Source organism: Protomyctophum parallelum (genome assembly GCF_964188405.1).
Source record: "Protomyctophum parallelum genome assembly, chromosome: 4".
Lineage (NCBI taxonomy): Eukaryota > Metazoa > Chordata > Actinopteri > Myctophiformes > Myctophidae > Protomyctophum > Protomyctophum parallelum.
Window position 1 is genome coordinate 43,015,279 of NC_139700.1, and position 19,393 is coordinate 43,034,671.

At 43.9% G+C, this 19,393-nt stretch overlaps 1 protein-coding gene across 1 annotated transcript; it reads right to left on the bottom strand.

Annotated features, from left to right (window-relative positions):
* Nucleotides 1-11,133: 11,133 nt before the first annotated feature.
* Nucleotides 11,134-17,570, bottom strand: hyal6 (hyaluronoglucosaminidase 6; the record flags this gene model as incomplete). The annotated part of the gene is made up of 3 exons (XM_083763980.1): nucleotides 11,134-11,652; nucleotides 13,303-13,392; nucleotides 16,716-17,570. 3 exons carry the CDS (start codon nucleotides 17,568-17,570, stop codon nucleotides 11,134-11,136), a joined length of 1,464 nt encoding a protein of 487 aa, XP_083620106.1.
* Between the last annotated feature and the right edge of the window lie 1,823 nt (nucleotides 17,571-19,393).

The following is a 19,393-nucleotide window of genomic DNA, read 5'->3' on the forward strand; positions in this document are numbered from 1 at the left end:
TTTGTGTGTCCGTCCGTCCGTCCGTGTGTCCGTTAGTAGCTAATCTCGGCCACCGTTAACCCGGTCGATGGCAAATTTTGCACACACACTCCCTGGATGCCAACGATGAATCTCTGCCCCAAACTTTCCAGAACGGCCTGTTATAGCGCCACCAGGAGGCCGCTTTGTGCAAAACAAGTTTTTGCACAGTACACCTACAGATTTTGTCCAAACATCACGCAAATTGGTACACACACTCCCTGGATGCCAACGATGAACCTCTGCCCCAAACTTTCCAGAACGGCCTGTTATAGCGCCACCAGGAGGCCGCTTTGTGCAAAACAAGTTTTTGCACAGTACACCTACAGATTTTGTCCAAACATCACGCAAATTGGTACACAGTCTCTCTAGAGCCATTCAACGAAACCGGTCTTTCACATTTCTCAGACTCCATCCTGATTGGTTAAGATTGGCTTCCAAAGTTCACAGGAGTGCTCAGTTTCAAACAAAATGCTGCAAATCATGAACACATTGCGTGATTTCCGTGAAATTGTGCACCCACATTCCCACTAGGCCGAGGACGAAATGCCACATGAACAATTTCAACTCAGCCTCAAGGTGGCGCTATAACTGGCTGAAAAGTGTTTTTACCTCTAACTGCACGGATCTGTGGATAACTTTGTATGCCAACTCCCCTACATTCCTATCCTGGTGGAGACCTGTGCCCAGAAGGGCACTTTTTCTAGTTAATTATAATTTTATCACACTTACGTGTTGTTACCCAGTATTAATCGGCCTACACAGACATTTTAGACCCACCATGACTCAGAGAGACGCAGTAGCATCGAAATATCACTCTTTGTAGGTCCAGTGCTACCATCAATGCATAGTGATGTAGGCATTTATAGAGCGTCGCAGTCCCGCCCCCTACCAGGGCCCAGGAAATGATTCCCCATTCAGTTTCTTCCTAGACTTCAAAATACTTCAAAAAGTATTTATTTACAAAGAACAAAGAATTAGAAAGAAGAAAAAAACGGCAGGTTACAACACTTTTCTTCTTTGGAATTATTTGTTTGGTCCAAAATATTGTCATGATTTGTCTCAACTCGAGTTGGCTTTGTCCGCAGCGTAAACTTATTTATAACCCAAGAAAGCACTATGGCTTGTTTCCATTGGGGTCCTTCATACTCAATTCATCTTAGTATTAATGACTACAGGCCTGTTACTCTGACATCTGTAGTCCAACTGCAGGAACATTTCAGTTTATTTCTTCATTTTCTATGTATTTGTTATGACAATTCCTCCCAGGTTTATTTTGTAAGTCGTCATGCTGCTACCATTACCCTAGTCTCGCGGAGCCAGACAACTATTCCACAATCTCTGAATGCTATATAGAGTCTGGAACTACACCTCCTGAATGCTATATAGAGTCTGGAACTACACCTCCTGAATGCTATATAGAGTCTGGAACTACACCTCCTGAATGCTATATAGAGTCTGGAACTACACCTCCTGAATGCTATATAGAGTCTGGAACTACACCTCCTGAATGCTATATAGAGTCTGGAACTACACCTCCTGAATGTTATATAGAGTCTGGAACTACACCTCCTGAATGCTATATAGAGTCTGGAACTACACAAGCTGCATGCATCTGTTCGGCATTTCTATTCCTTTTGCGTTTTTCTTTTTTAATTTCCATTTCAGCTAAGCAGCAATTTATAGCTTAGATGATTTAAATTTATATTAGGATAAGTTTGCATTACTGTACAGATGAAGCGGAAGTGGGGAGGAGGCGTCACTACAGCTTTTAAATAGTTTCCGTGGCCAAATAGTTTTAGGGAAATAGTGATTTATAAAAGCCTCTTTTTTATATCTAATACATGGTTAAATGTTTCATTTTATATTTTAAACAGGCTGGAAGAGCTTACACCGATGGTACTGAGTGCTGACCACAGTGCAAAGGTGTAATAAACATGAAGAAGAGAGGTCGCACAGCAATTGTAGCCAACGATACATACATTTATTTTGATGTGAAACCAATGTTTTGACCTTACAAAGAGGTCTTCTTCAGGGAATGAGGGTGGAAAACATTGGTTTCCTATCAAAATATATGTCTGCATCGTGGCTACGAGCTGTGCAACCCCTCTTCTTTTTTATGTTTTAGACATTTAGATGGCCCTCTATAGACTGGAATCCAGAGAGAGAGAGAGAGAGAAATAGAATAAACTTCACTTGCTAAAATCACCACCTGAGCGAGGGTCAAAGCCACAGTAGCCTGGCTAGAGATCTTACTCAATGGCCTGCAGTTAAAATACAGAGAAGATACAAAAGGAATATTCACATACATAATTTACTCACACACACACACACACGCATTTGTTTGGTGATGGAAACTGAACCTAGGACCTTTAAATGTACCGTTAGAGGACAAGCTGCATTCACACTTTCATTCGTTTGACCACAAAGTGCACTTAACGATGACTGACTGGACCGGATGATTCACTGCTGAGAAGTGACTCTATACGAATGTGAACTTTTAACTTGTATTTGCTGACAGACCCAATATACTACCTGTTAAAACTTGACAAATTATGGCACGAGTCGTATACCACACGGCTGGCAAAGAAAGGACTGCTATTTAGTGGTGATGTTAATTGGGAGTCTTTCTAAAGACTTGATTTCATGTATGCCTGAACTTGAAGCTTCTTTGTACCGTCAGGAAATAAATACATGTCTTGGCCAGTGTCAAGACATGCGCTGATGTTATTATTATTATGAGATGAGAGATTGTGACAATACTCTATGTGGTGAGGTGATGATGGCCATGCTTTAATGTACATGATGTGGTGGGGAGATGTACAGTAACACATGTCGGTGGAATGGTACTGTACAAGGACAAGCTGAACCATAACAAGACATGCTGTGCCATAAGTGATGGTTCAATATACAGGTTAGATATAATCAACCATAATAACTATATAGTGTAATTCTTCCTCAGGACACAAGGACTTGTTGAAGGCTTACTTACAGCAGATGGAAATGTAACAGTTCAAGAACAAACAATCATCCATTGCAGAGGACGAGGTTTATTGTCATTCATAGGATTATAGTGATCTTTGACGACAAAATCAACCCTCGTTTTTGTTTTGTTAGTGTAGAGAGACAGGGAGACGAAGAGAGACATTATGCAAGACAAGATGTGGCTTGAATTCAAACCCGGGTCCTGCATGGCTGAGCCATCAGGCAACCAACCAAATTGACTGTACTAAATGCCTGAATTCAAGCTTCATGAAAGCAACAATCACACACATTCTGAAATCTTTCCAAATATAAGTTCACTGGGCAGTAGTGTCCAAGTTTGTCAACTCTATGTTCTTCTTGGAAATGCAGTGGAAATTTTGTGAAGTTTTTTTCAAATGTTGCATGCTATAGAGCGTCACAGTCCCACCCCCTTTCATGACGACGCCAGGCCCAGGAAATCATTCACAATGCATTTTTCCCATAGACATTTCAAAAAGTATTTATTTAAAGACGACAAAGCCAACTCGAGTTGAGACAAATCATGACAATATTTTGGACCAAACAAATAATTCCAAAGAAGAAAAACAACAAAAAAAGTGTTGTAACTTTTTTTTTCTTCTTTCTAATTCTTTGTTCGGCCCAAAATGTTTTGTTTGTTGTCATGATTTGTCACGACAAGAGTTGGCTTTGTACAACGCTTAAAAGGTCTTTAAATAAATACTTTTTGAAAAGTCTAGGAGGAAACTCAAATCATTTCCTGGGCCCTGGTAGGGGGCGGGACTGCGACGCTCTATAAATGCCGACTGTATATACATCACTATGCAATATGCATTGATGGTAGCACTGGACCTACAGTATATCTTTACGTTTATGATCATACGTGTTGCTTCCTCTAACCACAATGCTCATCCACAATGTTCTGCTTGTGGTTTAACCCAGACCTGAGGCTGATTCTGCAAATGTCTTTTCTGAAAGACTTATGTTACTACTGCTTTTTTATGTCAAGGATCCCCAAAATTGATATAGGCCTCCGACCCCCATCTCAAAATAGGTTGTTCCAGTGACTGCCCCTTTAAAAAGATAAATATTGAAAGATCTGCACACATTTTCACGATTTTTAAGAAATAGCAGATCTACGAGCATCTGCTACGTCTTGAATAGTCAACCAATGTGATATACTGTAGCTAAAATGACAATGGCTTTCCCGGTTTAATGTGTTAAGTAGTCGGTAATTGTATAGTAGTCTAATGCTGTCTTAAAGCAACTATTCTCTCTGTTGCACAGCACAGACAGGCGTTGACAACTTGACACTAAAGGCTCTTTCATAGTTTGGATTTTCGGTGGTGAGGTGACCACTGCAACTACAACATGACGTCACTGAGCCGCGGTGAAGAGCAAACCACCGCTCTCCCCAGCCCTTCTCTCTGTTTTTACTCCAACCACAACATTGGCGACATCCAAACCTCCGCTTCGGTGGTCACCTCGGACTTCACTTCACCACTGAAAATCCAAACTATGAACAGGCCTTAAGGGTTGCCCACCTGCCCCTGGCAGGTAAATATAACCTGTGGGCCGGTTGGAGTTTGCCTTCAGGTTGCCCGACCGGGCAAGTGCTCGTTTGAGAGCGGACACAAACCAACACGAGATATCTGTCGGCTTGTTATAACTTATAACACCTGAACATGGCCAGAGCACTCTGTCTTCTGGTCATGTGGAATGTAAAATATACCTATAATGTGCTGTTTACCTATCATTTTCGAATGGCCGATTTACGTTTCTGGCAAGTGCGCATGACCTTTGGGCAAGTAGAACATGAGCTGTACTTGTTCAACGGGCAAGTGCAGTCTGAGACATTGTTTGTGAATGTCACAAAAGTGACATCAACAGGCTGTTGATAGGAATGTTTATCTCATGTCTTTGAGGGTGTGGTACGTCTTCAACTTTATTTCAAAATGGAAGTGAGTCACATGCTTGATATAGAACATTTCTCAAACAAACAATGGCACATGAGCATATCAGAGCGCACACACACACACACACACACACACACACACACACACACACACACAGATGCTTTGAAGTGATTGCCTTCTCTCTTCAACCTTGTCTGGGTGTTTCTTTCCTGTCGATTCTCCAGTGGGCCCCATCTCTCCATCGTTGCTTATACTGGCCCAGACTGTTTGCCAGCCGAACACCTCAAAGCATTTCTTTAATCTGCAGACCCCGTTGGTCGGGCAATCCTGTCACCAGATATGTCTGTGGGCAGACCACACCGTTTGCAAAGTGTATTCTGCCACCTTTGAGCCTCCGCCACTGTTTTCATTACCTACCGTTATACTGTTTTAGTTTGTCTGGGGTTTGTCATCGTTTCAAGAACAATAATGTTAGTCAATGAAAACATAAACATGTGAAAACCTTAAAGTAACCAACGTGTTGCATATTGAAGTGATTGTTTTGATCCATCCAGGCTGGCAGTGTTAACCACTCAAACCCATTGACCGGAGTTCCACAGAAATCTAATAGGCGGCCTCCTTATATATATTATATATATATATAAATGAAAACTATTCAAGAGACTATGACTAAAACTAAAATCTAAATTTGCTGCCAAAAACAACACTGGTATCACCCTCCCCGCCCGGCTTACCCTGTACCTTCCCCTGAACACAGGCCGATTGTGTTAGTGTGTAGACACTTGACAAAGCCAGATGCACCACTGTGGATTTGAACCCACAACCTCTGCAGTGGTGGGCTGGGCAGGCACTTTACCACTTTATCACCCGAGTAGTACCCAAATGCTAGGGTAATTGTTTCAGACGCCACTTCAGGGTTTCCTTCCCAGACAGGAAGTGTTGAAAGGAACCCATGAGCTTAAAACACTAGAAGTGTGTCTGATTCAGATCACACATTGCCTAGTATTGTTTCAGGCACAACTTGCATGCACGCGTGCACACACACACACACACACACACATGCGCACACACACAGCTTTTTTAAGCTTTGTTCTGTCAGCCATGGAAAATTCAACACATTGATGGATGATAAGGCCAGTGGAACCTTTCTTATTTTCTTGTAGTCTTTTCTTTTGGAGCAGATTGGGCAGAGTGTGTGTGTGTGTGTGTGTGTGTGTGTGTGTGTGTGTGTGTGTGTGTGTGTGTGTGTGTGTGTGTGTGTGTGTGTGTGTGTGTGTATGTGTGTGTCAAAAAAAAGAAATCTCATAAACTACGTATGTGCATTTCTTTTCATTTCTATAAAATGTCTGTCTGTTCAATTTTTTCTCCTGAGTGAATTGACCAATTAATCTGAAGAAGTTTTATTACGTTTTTGTGAACTAACTCTAAACACTAAACAGCTGGGTTTTGAGATTGCTGCGCATGTGCGACCACTACAGGCTATGGGCTCTGTTGTCACGGTTATGGTCCCCGCAGGCTATAGGATCTTGCTCTGTTGTTGCGGTTACGGTCCCAGACGATTTTAATGATTTAATAGAAAACAGGGCGAGAGAGATGGGGATTAACACGCAGCGAAGGGCGTCGGGATCGGGACTCGAACCCGCGATGCGCTGGGCCGGTGGACAGGCTTCTATAAGCACCACACAGAGAAAAGCCGGTCGGCACCACTAAGCCCAATCGCTAAAGATCTAAGCTTTGGTTGAAAGTGTCACAAGCACAATGTTCGAATGAACGTCCTATTGGCACAAATGCGAATAACAGCTGAAACAATGTAAACATGGACTTCTCAAGGTTATGGTGTAAGGACTCAACCTCAGGGTTGTTACACACACAGCCATGATCAAATGAGCAACGGGGTGGAAACATCATATATCCAAAACTGTCACTTTTCAGGATTCAAATTCAAAAGTAGCAGATCTACAAGCTCAAAGCGTGTTGCTTCGCGCTCGTCCTTCGAGCTTGAACATCTGCTCGACAGCCACTACATACTCCATGCAGTGCATAATCCAAAGTCTACTTCTTCCTATGGGGGACGTTTTGAAGATTTATAACTTCACGTGTAAAACAAAAAACAATAATTACGTTGTAAAGCCTGCAGGACCCAATTCTGTACATTCCTGTACAGTCCTGTACAGCTGAATGATATTTTTAAGTAGGTGTGACTGAGTTGCAGAGGGGTCATTTTCTGCGGTGAACTCCTCCATGTGAGCAATCAACGGCCCTTGTTGCTCCGGTACACAGTACTACACACACACACACACACACACACACACACACACACTCACACGCTCTCCACTCAAACTCATTCACATACACCCACACACACAATCTCTCTCAATTTTCAAAGGAGCTTTATTGGCGTGGGAAAACTGTTTACATTGCCAAAACAAAAGTAAACCAAGCAAATCAATGTAGGCTATGTACAATTACATGGAAATAAAGAAATCTGTAAACGGAGCTGTGTTACATGCAACTTAGAGGGAAGGTTGTCTTACAAAACTATACAAACTATATCAATTTCGCATTTTCCGTCAGAAATAGTTACATCCATCCATATAGAATCTCTCTCTCTCTCTCTCTCTTTCTCTCTCTCACACACGCGCACACACACACACACGCACACACGCACACACACACCCACACACACCCTTGTTGCAAGAGCGCCATCCAAACAGCCCCTCCTCCTGCTTATTACCCAAAATGTAATTTGATGTCATGCCACCGAGGCTTTGGAGAACCTCCCTTTCCCATGCGTCTCATTGGCCCGTGTACCAGACCATTGTTTGATCACGTGACCCGTCCAGACGCGCTGCTGAGGCTGTGCTCTGTGTTGTGAAAGAGTTGTTGACTTATTGCATTGTGTCGCCGCTAAATTGCAGATGCATAAAAAAATTTAATAAAAAAAAAGACGACTGATTAAACGTTGGCAACGGGGTGTAATGTACGCGAGAGAGAGAGAGAGAAAGGCTGGCCAGGAAACTTTTCCATACTCATTATAGTCAAGGATAATTGTAGCTGACCTTGCTGTGAGTAACAAATTACTGGGACTGCCTACTACAGTTTGAAGAACTTGAAATTTCCCAGGAGAGTTTTGGAGCGTTCATTGATTGTTTCTGGGTTCGATTCTAACATCGGAACGATCTAAGGGGGCCCTAAGCCAGTGGTTCCCAAACTTTTTCATGTTAAGGACCCCCAAGTTGACCCTCATTAGCCCACGGACCCCCATTTGAAAATATATGCTAGGGAAGCCCCATAAGAGAAGATTTTCACAGCTCTGGCAGTGATTTTCACCGATTTTCATTTCAAGGACCCCCAGGTTTGACCAGATTTTTTTTTTCTTCTTTATTTAAAGGTATAGCCTTTTAAGGTACCATGTATGTAAAGGCTTAACCCTCTAAGACCCAGCGTTGCTTTTTAGCAACAATTTTATTTTAATTAATTATTAAATTATTATTATTTTCTGTTCTTTTTTCACCTAAACGTCATCAGTGATGTTCATTGCAATGCCATTTCAATGCCATTGGTCATGATATTTGCATATAAATAACCCCCACAGAGGCTGAAATTCACACAAATTAAAAATGTCTTGAACATTTTTTAACCTAAGACTTTTGACCTTTACCCTAATAAAAGTAGGTACAATAATTGTAATATATGTGTTTTGTGATCGTTAGAATGTCTAGAACATGTTTTATTCATTATTGTGAAAGATATCCCCCAAATGTAAATTATTTATTTATTATATTATTATATAATTATTGTCTCCACCAGGCCGAAGGCATGGGGGGAGAGTATGTTTTGCACTCCGTCCGTCCGTCCGTGTGTCCGTCCGTGTGTCCGTCCGTGTGTCCGTGAGCAGCTAATCTCGGCCACCGTTAACCCGGTCGATGCCAAATTTTGCACACACACTCCCTGGATGCCAACGATGAACCTCTGCCCCAAACTTTCCAGAACGGCCTGTTATAGCGCCACCAGGAGGCCACTTTGTGCAAAACAAGTTTTTGCACAGTACACCTACAGATTTTGTCCAAACATCACACAAATTGATACAGTCTCTCTAGAGCCATTCAACGAAACCGGTCTTTCAGATTTCTCAGACTCCATCCTGATTGGTTAAGATTGGCTTCCAAAGTTCACAGGAGTGCTCAGTTTCAAACAAAAAGCTGCAAATCATGAACACATCGCGTGATTTCCGTGAAATTGTGCACCCACATTCCCACTAGGCCAAGGACGAAATGCCACATGAACAATTTCAACTCAGCCTCACGAAAAGTGTTTTTACCTCTAACTGCACGTATCTGTGGATAACTTTGTATGCCAACTCCCTAGAGGCCAAGGAAAAAACTTTGCCTGGAATTTTTCACATCTGCTCTTTATAGCGCCACCAGGAGGCCGACATATGTAAAACACATTTTCTATTATTACTCCTTCAGATTTTATCCAAATTTCACGCAAATCGGTACACATCATCTCCATAGTCATGTGATCAAGACAGGTTTGTTTGATTTCTCATATTCCATCTTGATTGGCCACGATTGGCTCCTACAGTTTTCAGGAGTAGCCCGCTTTGTACAAATCGCCACAACTCCTCAACGCCAGTGCCAGTCACCATTTTGTAACGGTCACCATCTCCCTGTTGTTTTCTTGTATACTCTTGGTACTTATCCATAAACACATACAGTAGATCAACTTTACTTTTCTCACCAACATTGTTACAACGCCCAATCATTTACACTTCCTCCAATACCATCATCTCATGAGCACCAGTGTGTCAAGACGATACCCTGATCTCCCAGTGGTAGACACTAACAAAGTACATTTATTTGAGGAGTAAGCCTACTTAACATAACCATGCAAGCACCTCAACGCTGGTTTGCCAGGCATCTATACTAACACAATTGGACGTGCCGGGAGGGTGGTCCTTGTCGCTGCGCAGACTTGTACATTCTGGGGGCGGAGCCTGCCAGTGGGGAGTGTTGAAGTGTTGGAGGTGCTACATCCTCCTGGTAGGTTTTTTTGGGGAGGGGAAAGGGTGATTTTTTTTATTTTTACTATAGCCTATTGGTAGCCTGCTTTGATCATTTTGCAATACGCAAATGGGCCAAGTCTTCCACGTTCAGCTTGTCGAATCATTGATAGCCAGTCGACTCATTGATAGTGAACATACGGTCGTGATTTTGTAGGAAACAAAACAGTTCTTTAGTTTAAAGCCACACAATTTCATTTGATGTGGTTTTTCATATTTTGGATTATTTGTGTGATGACGTTGACATGACATGCATGATTTAAAAACGTCTTTAATCTCCTTTTTAAAAACGGCAACTGGTCCAGTCTCCCACTCACCCGCTCTCATTGCTCACGCACACACCAGTGAGGGAGAGAGCACAGATTTACCTGCTCTCTCTCTCTCTCTCTCTCTCTCTCTCTCTCTTTATCTCTCTCTCTGTATCTATCTGTGTCTATATCTCTCTCTTCACGCACGCAGCCACGCACGCAATATCTGTATATACTGTAGCTACCTGTCTCTTTCTCTCACTCTCACACACGCACGCTCTTTTGTGTGTGTGTGTGTGTGTGTGTGTGACAGAGGGAGAGAGAGAGTTAAGAGAGCAGATTATGGGGGGAGAGAGACCGTGTGTCAGTGCGTGAGCAGTGACAGTGGGTGATGTTTTTATAACTCATGCGTCATGTCAACGTCGCCATGCAATACAAACTATGAAAAACCACGCAATAATCAAATTAATTTGTGTGGTTTAACGAACTCAACTCAACTACAAAATTACAACTGTACATCCACTATCAATGAGTCGGCTGGCGACGGGAAGGGTTGCGGCGGGCCCAGGCTGTACGCGGAAGACTTCTAAACCCTAGACATTTTCACTCAACTTAACTTCATGCACAAAAAACCACTGAGAACCACTGGTGGGTTCTCAGACCATACCTATCAATTTGACATGAAAATGTTTGACAACCAGTGGTTCTTAAAGTGGGGTCCTTGAGGGGGTCCCTGGGGGATCCCCAGCTAAATGATTATAGTTATGAACCAAAATGGAACGTTACCAGTTTGTACCTCTGAATTATGGGGATCCGTGGTCTTATATAATTACAAAACCGAGGCTCCTTGAAATGAAAAAAAAAAAAAAAATACAAAAAAGAGTTTTGAGAACACACCAACGTTCTAAAGTATCAGACACTTGATAATGAGACACAGTCCCAGGAACATGATGATGCACAGACAGGAGAAATGCAGCGACAGCAGAAACAGGACGTCCCCCAGCAGCCCGTTGTCCCTGGGCCGCGGGAAGTGGACGTCCGGTGGCGGCGGATGTGGCGGCGGAGAGCCTTGGGCGGGTGGCGGCGGCGGCGGCGGGGGGCGACCCTGGGGCATCTCGCAGTAGACCCCCGTCCAGCCCTGGTAGCACTGGCACGTGAACTTGTGCTTCATGTCCAGGATGTCGTGGTTGTTCAGGTGTCCGCTCACGCGGAAGCGCGGGCCGCGGTGGCCCGGCGGGTCGCGGTGCACCCGGAAGAACCTCGGGTTGAGGTGGAGGTGGGCGCCCGAGGACAGGCTCTTGCGGACGCAGCGGCCGTTCTTCTTGCACAGTGCCTTGCTGCACAGCTTGGCGGCCGACGTCACGTTGATGACGTAGTGGCCCAGCGGCCCGTCGATGTACTTCTTCACCGTCTGGCAGTTCTTCTGCGTGGCGGGAGAATGTCGAGAGAATAATCAAAACTGACTCTGTTAAAGTCTAATTTCTAAAGTGACAATTTAAGGCCTTTTAAGACCTTTTTAATACCTCTATAATTAAAACAATTTGCTAATAAGAAGACCAATACTACGTCAAAGGTAACCAACAAACATTGTCAAATATTAGGCTACTACCTAAGAAAGAGGCACTTTTTTTTTAAATAGCCGTACAAGTTCACACTTGTACGGCAGTGCGAGTTTGACCGTGTAATTTTTGCATTATGTATCTGTTGTGAAACCAAGCCAAAGTAAATGTAATGGCTATAATTTCATGTGCTCATCAGGGTGGGGCGTTCCCAGTTCAAATATGATTATTTTTGGGGATCAATTAATGCCTGAAAAGTTTGGTAAATCCTTGTCTTAGGGTTCGATTTGCCGGGGTGGGGGGTAGTGTGTGTGTGCGTGTGTATGTGGGGGGGGGGGGGGGCTCATAACGCGAGCTTGTAGATGGGCTAATGTTCCCCCCCAGAATATAGATGCTGGGGTTCAGGTGGTTATAGTCCCATCATCGTTCATGATACAATGTTTCCATGACACCACCGACCAGAGAGATACTGAATGTAAATGCTCGGTCCATGTGCCACTTGTAAACAGGATGTTTAAAGGAAGCCATAATAATCACGTTGGTCTTCTTCACATGACACCCACACAGCTGCAGCAAAGAGAGATCCACTTATTTCTGGAAACTGTAAGGACTGTATTGTATAACTGTACTGCACTGTAACTGTAGAAACAATCCCAACTGGGAGCGGAGACAATGCCGGCGGCTGACATGATGACATCATTCATTCACAGGCCTAATTGTATGCATTGCCACAGTTATGCTATAAGTTATTTTCTAAACCCACTGACATTGATGGATGGCGTTCATTTGTCATGTATGACGTACCATGCATAGCATGGTTATGAAATACACAGCAGTCAAAGTATGCAGATTATGTGAGTCCATTTAATTCATATCACCAGGGTAGCATTTGTTGTTGAGGGACTATGCCTCTGCTTTTGATTCCCCCTCCCCCAGGTCGGACTGAATTAAATACATGTATACAAGCATTGTCTGTCTGATTTAAATGGATTTTGTCTGCAAAAAAAAAAAGCGTAAATAGCATCTTCTACAAGGTCACAAAACTATGCATTGCGACTTGTGGTATGTAGTTATGAAAAAAAATATTTTTTTATTTTTCTCAGACGGAACCTTAAGGCCTATTCATACTTAAGGTGACCAGCGAACACTAGGCTGCAACATGAACGTCATGTCGCCTAACTGGAGTATGAATACTAGGCCTTTAGGACTCCATTTTCGTCACCGCTAAACCCCCTATCCCTAAACTTCTTTGCCTTTTTTTTCTATTTTGAAAAACATTTTTGTTTAATAGTTCAACTAGCCAATCTACATTGTGTTTTAATATTTTTATTAAGCTATTAGCCAATCTACATTGACACGTTGTGAGCTTGTAGACTGGCCATTTTAACTATTCAAAAATGTTTTGCAAAATAGTAAAAATAGGCAAAGAAGTTTAGGGATAAGGGGTTTAGTGGTGACGAAAATGGAGCCCTTTGTAGTCTTCCCCAGAGCAACGTCATGTCACAATGGGTTACCTGGGATCGGGCGTATTCTGACGATCCCCAAAGTACGACTCCTGACGCTCCCAGCGCTGCAGTCTCTCCGATGGTGTGAACCAGGTCACTCTGTAGGACCCACACACACACACACACACACACACACACACACACAGTACTCACACCTTGATAAGACCTCTGCCCTTAAAGCTGCAACCCAGAACTTATTTTAGTGAATTAAGGGATACTTTAATTGAGTCAGTGTTGGTAGACTATGTTTAGCCTGTGGTAAACCATCCCGGTCACGTGAATACATTAACATTATCATGTGTCTGCATGCAGAAGACATTATGATAATGTAAATTAACGCGCCCGGGATGGTTTACCAGGCTACAGTACGTAAATACATACATACATACATAACTAACACCACTGCAGTGGTTTGGATGTGGTCTCTTTATACACAAGTAAGACGAGCGAACGTGGGAAGCGAACGCAGCTCGTAAATTGCAATAACAACAATTTGAATAAATTACATACTTTTTTAAGTTTTTTTTTTAAAGTTCTCCTTTTTTAAGTTTTTTTTTAAAGATATATTTTTTAAGTTAAGGTTTTTTAAGTTACTTTTTTTTAAGTATTTAGTGTGTGTGTGTGTGTGTGTGTGTGTGTGTGTGTGTGTGTGTGTGCGCGCGTGCGCGTGTATTTTTTTAAGTTACGTTTTTTACTTTTTTTTAAGTTAAGTTTTTGTGTGTGTGTGTGTGGGCGGGTGGTGTTACAGCGTGACACACACAGACAGACAGACATGTTCTGCTACGTCTCATAGTGATTGCTCATTGCATTCGCAATCACTGTGTTCACAACTACCATTGAGACATTCAGACCCTGATGTTGACAACTACATACAGTAGTATACTGCCCTGAAGCTCATAGTGAAATATCTCCTGTGGCACAAAAATTCCATCTTGTTTTTTTTGGGGGATTTTCGGCCTTTATTTGTGTGTGTGTCTGTGAGGAAAACGGGTAGCGAGAGACGGGGAGGTTGCACGACGCAGCACGGGTCGCTGGGCTTGGGATTTGAACCTCCGACTTGCGGTCAGCCTGCGCTATATAATGTGGTATGCGCTTCCCAACCAGGCCCTCGTTTGCCCGAAAGGACTCCCTGTTGAGCGATGGAAATAAATGCTGCTTTTTCCCACGCGAGGGACCACGGGTTCAACTCCTAGGCGTTACAAGTTGCAATTAAGAGGACAGATTATAGCTTTAACCCGTTTTGAGCGGCAACCCCTTTTGGTGTTTTTAAGCATCATGTTATGCTTCAGCTGTTGAAAAATAGCAGATCTACAAGCTCATAGCGCGCCACCGAGTGGCGCGCTATGAACTTGTAGGTCTGCTATTTTTGAAAAATCGTGAAAATGTGGCGCAAATCTTTGAATATTTATTCCTTCGGTTCAGAGAGAACATTTTTTACTCAAATCTTTGCTTCTGGGGAGGTCCCTGGAACAACATATTTTCAGATGGGGGGGGGGGGGGTCGGCGGCCAATTACATATATTTTCGGGGGTCCTTGACATGAAAATGTTTGAGAACGACTGACACGGAAACATGGGGTTTTTCAGAAAACTGTCAAGATTTAGAAGACATTTTGTAGAATCTGTTGTCAGTTCAAAATGGGTTAAGTGTAATGTTGCCATCTGTTTGCAGCCCTGATCCAGATTGTCATCGCGTGAAAAATAATAGGTCCGCCCGTTCACAGTCAGATCCCCCGTGTTAGTTTAACTCTGCATGATAAGTGTACAAATGGAACCCAAAATCGTTCCGTATAAGGGTCCATTTGGTTCCATTTCCCTCCAAGTCACAAATGCCTTGAGAATGTGTACCGTGTAAAGCAGTCCCCTCATAAATATGTTTTTGAACTTTTGAAAGGTCGCGTTAGGTCACCCGGCACTTCAACACTCTTGGAGTTACGAAGGCCATAAAGTTAACACTGAGGAATTGACTGTGTAAGCGATGATCAGTGATCATGTGTTTTGGAACGTTGAAAAGGTCACGTAAGGCCATCTAGCCGGAGGCCTTCCTTCCACTCATAGTTCAGTGACAGTCCCCAGACGCTCCCTGAGATTAATGACCCGCTCATCTCTCCGCGGCTTCGGCTTCAGCACACATGTTCATTCATGAGACCGTGACACCATGCCGACTATATGCACAAACAGTCCTGTGTGTGTGTGTGTATAGCTTCTTATCATAAGAACAGTAGCGCAACACGAAAATGCATTTAAAAAAGCAGAAATGCATGTGTTCTTTACCCAACCATTACTAATATCATATCGTGTAAAGTATTTACACGATATGAGTGTATTGATGTTCTTCCTAAGAATTACTTTCAAAGACAGAACAGGTCAGGTGATGGGGACACATACAGACGGTGTTTGTTTCCTTTAGGGGCGGCGTAGAGTGGCCGGATGGTAACCACAAGGTTGCCAGTTCGAACCCGGGCTCCCCCAGAATCAGTGTCGAAGTGTCCTTGAGCAAGACACTGAACCCCTAATTGCTCCTGATGTGCTGGTTGGTGCCATGCATGGTTTCCGCCGCCATCGGTGTATGAATGTGTGTGTGAAAGTAATGCACAATCTGTGTAAAGCGCCTTGGATAAAGGCGCTATATAAATGCACCATTTACCTATTTTTTTCCCCTAATAGCTGATTCAGGTTTCAGGCACAGAAAAAGAACGTGGATGCCAGTCTATGACACCAGGCATGTATGACGTCAGTACTGTGTGAGTCTCTACTGTTTGTGACAGTAGGCAACTGGCTTTAGCAGTATACTGTGTGTCATATATCTGAAGCCAGTAGGAAATCCTGACTTCCTGAAAGTTCATATAATGGCCTGTTGTGGCGCTGTCATTGGGCCCAAAAAACCCCATATCTCCATAGAGGTCCACGTATTTGGGCCCAACTTCACCTAGACTGTATTACCTTAATAAACATGGTCATGAATGCTTTCTGCTTCCAGTCACTAGTTTAAAGTCTCATTTCTCATGTCATAATATTCTTTTTTGGAAAATTATGGTCCCATTTATTAAAAAAGGACCATAAAGTTGAGTATATTCTGAGGCGCGTGGCTACCTTTACAGTCTATGATCGGGATCCACCCCCCGCTCGAGTCAAAATAAAAACCAACGAAGAAGAAGGGGGGAAGTCCCGCGTCGTTGTCTGGGCCAGCCAATGGCCAGCTGGGCCCAAACGGATCTAGAAAGATGGCGATTTACAATTCAAGGACTGACAGGCTTCATCTTAAGTCCATATCAGACCTGGAGAACGCTTTGTCCATATTTTTTTACAGTCTATGATCTGTACCAAGAACTGCCCAGTTTCTTGCATGGCATAGGCCCAAAAGTGTGTGACACTAAGACTTAACAGAATCTATAGTGTCTACAAATGTGTTTATTGCACTGACCTCAGAAAGGACCGTGAAGGTGTACGCGTAGAAAGGCCTGGAGTAAACGAACACCGGCAAAGTGACGTCTGCACGAGCGATCGACGCGATCCTCATGGCCTCCTTGACGCGGTAATGGACATACTTCACGGTGTTGGCCGAAGACTTGAGCTCGTGGTCCAGGTAAATGGACGGGTAGAGCGCAGTGCTCTCCTTCCAGAGCCACATCAGGTGGTCGTTGCGGACGTGCTCCACGTTGGGACATTCGCCCGTGTAGCGATGCGGGTGCAGTTTGTACCCGTAGTTGTAGCAGTCCGGGAACAGGTAGAACCCCCACAGGCCGTTGGGTCTTCGGCTCTCCGCCAGGCCCAAGGTGGAGTTCATGAAGGTCTGCCCGGCCTTCTCGAACCGCTCCTTGGCCTCCTTCTCGACCTTGCTCTCCGGCCACCTGGGATGGAGCTTCCTGATCTGCTCCTTGGATTTGTTGCGGTAGATGTTCTTGGAGCCCCAGTTGCGCACCCACTGCGGCCTCCAGTTCTCCCAGTCGATGACGCCCAGGCCTCGGAAGTCCTTGTGCGGGATCAGCTCGTCGATGTCGGCCCGGGCCTTGCTCAGGTGCTTGGACAGACTCTGGTTCTGCGGCAGGCCGCCGTTGACGGGCGCCCCGGAGTTCAGGTAGTACGGGTAGTGCCCGAGGTGGCTGTGGTAGAAGATGGTGACGTTGGGCCCGCTGAGGGTCTCGTTGAGGTTGGCCACGATGTCGAACACGCTCAGGTCCAGGTCCACTTTGAAGCGCAGGCGGCAGGACTCGGTGGGGGCGTTCCAGACCACCACGAAGGGCCGGTGGGGGATCAGGGGGGCCCGCGACGGTTTCATCAGCTCACCTTCAAGAATCAACAAGGTTTATTTAAGTACAAGCACCAAAACGTTTTTTTGGGGGGTGGGGTTAGTTCACAAATGTGCTGAAATTCTTAATTCATATTTTTTTATGCCATGACTTTGTAACCCATTTTTCACCCATGTGTCAATTATCTAATGTGATCCTGAGCTCTAGACACCCTTCGCCAACCTGGGGAGAGCAACGGACTTGAACTCATGCATGAGTGTCCATGTTGCTCCTTGGACACAGGGGAGAGTTTCCCTGGTTTGACGTAGCGTGTGGAAGGAACACGTTATTCCAACCAGTTCCTTTCCCCTCCATAAGGCGCAGTTTTGTGCTGACATTCTAAATATTCAAAGCCGAAATCTATATTAAAAAGCACAGTCATGTGAATTGAGCGGACAGACATTCCATTCTCAAACGGACATTCCGTGCTCAAACGGACAGACACGCACACAAAGCTGCGTATAAACATATACAGTACTACGATGCTAAAATACTGGAGTTTAGGTCTTGTCTTATAGACAAGGTACAATACTATTGTACCTTGTCTATAAGACAAGACCTAAACTAGACCAAAGCTATTGTCAATAGCTTATCCTTTAGCAGCATTCTTGAAAATGTGCAGATACATCTAATGTGCAAGGTGTACCTTCATACATACTGTACCTTTGACCTCAACCTTCACTCCTACGCCGACCCATAAGGCCAGCACCACCAGGAGGAGATAATAAGGCCTTATCGGCGCCATGGCTCCGGGTGGTGCTTCATGGATCAATTAGTCGTTGCTAATATCAGACGTGAGAAAAAAGTAGGGAACGGGGGGACAAACAACAACAACAACAGGAGAGTAATTATGTGTTTGCAGAGAAGATAAGGTGATTATGAGCTCCGGTGGGCAGAGATAATCAGTACAGCTGGTGAAAAGAGTGCTCCAGATTCCACACTCGGCAGCACAATGCCCCTCTGTCCTCGAGAGGAAAAGGTGGCATGGCATCTCTGACAGAAGCAGCACCTAATTAGATCCTGCCAGTTCCTGCCCAGGCATGTTTGCTTATGTGGAGATGCCCACAAAACAGTGGATGTTGTGACGTCCCTGGGGGCCGTGTGTGAGTAGAGTGTGGTTACTATAGTACATACTGTACACACTGGCTCTCAAAGTGGGGTCCCTGAGGTGGTTCCATGGGTTCTCCAACGAAATTGAAGGAAATACACTCGTTTTGTTTTTCAGCTGTTCTGCAAATAGATCTGATATTTCTGAAATCTTTTGAAAATATTGACAAATATTGACATATCTCTTAGCTCTCACTGTCATAAAATATTTTCAATTGGGGGTCCACATTTAAATACATGTCATCACGTCATCTTTCACTTTCTTTGAGAACTCTTTTTCAAGCTGAAATCTGTTTGCTGGATCTCTTCTTCAGTGTGTGCAAGAGACGCACACTGCCACATATACTCCAAAATAAACTAGGCTTAAGATGGCCCCCTCATGTAGTCTCTTTAAAACTGCAACTGAGCTAAAATGTATTTTCCAGTCCAGTCCAGTCTTTCTTGGGACAGATGCATGGAAAAGAAAGCACCATCATCATCTCTGTCATAACCAGCACTAACCAGAGAAGGGAAGCAGGAAGCCCAACCACTGGTGGGCTGGGGTTGCTCTTGGTTCATATTTGACATTTTCACTTTCACTTTCATTTACATTTAAATATTTACAGTAAATCAGCAGTATTGAATTCATAGACATTCATTTTGAAGCGAGGAAGGCAGAAGAGGGATATAATAGAGGAGGCAGAGGATTGTCGAAATCAGACTTGGC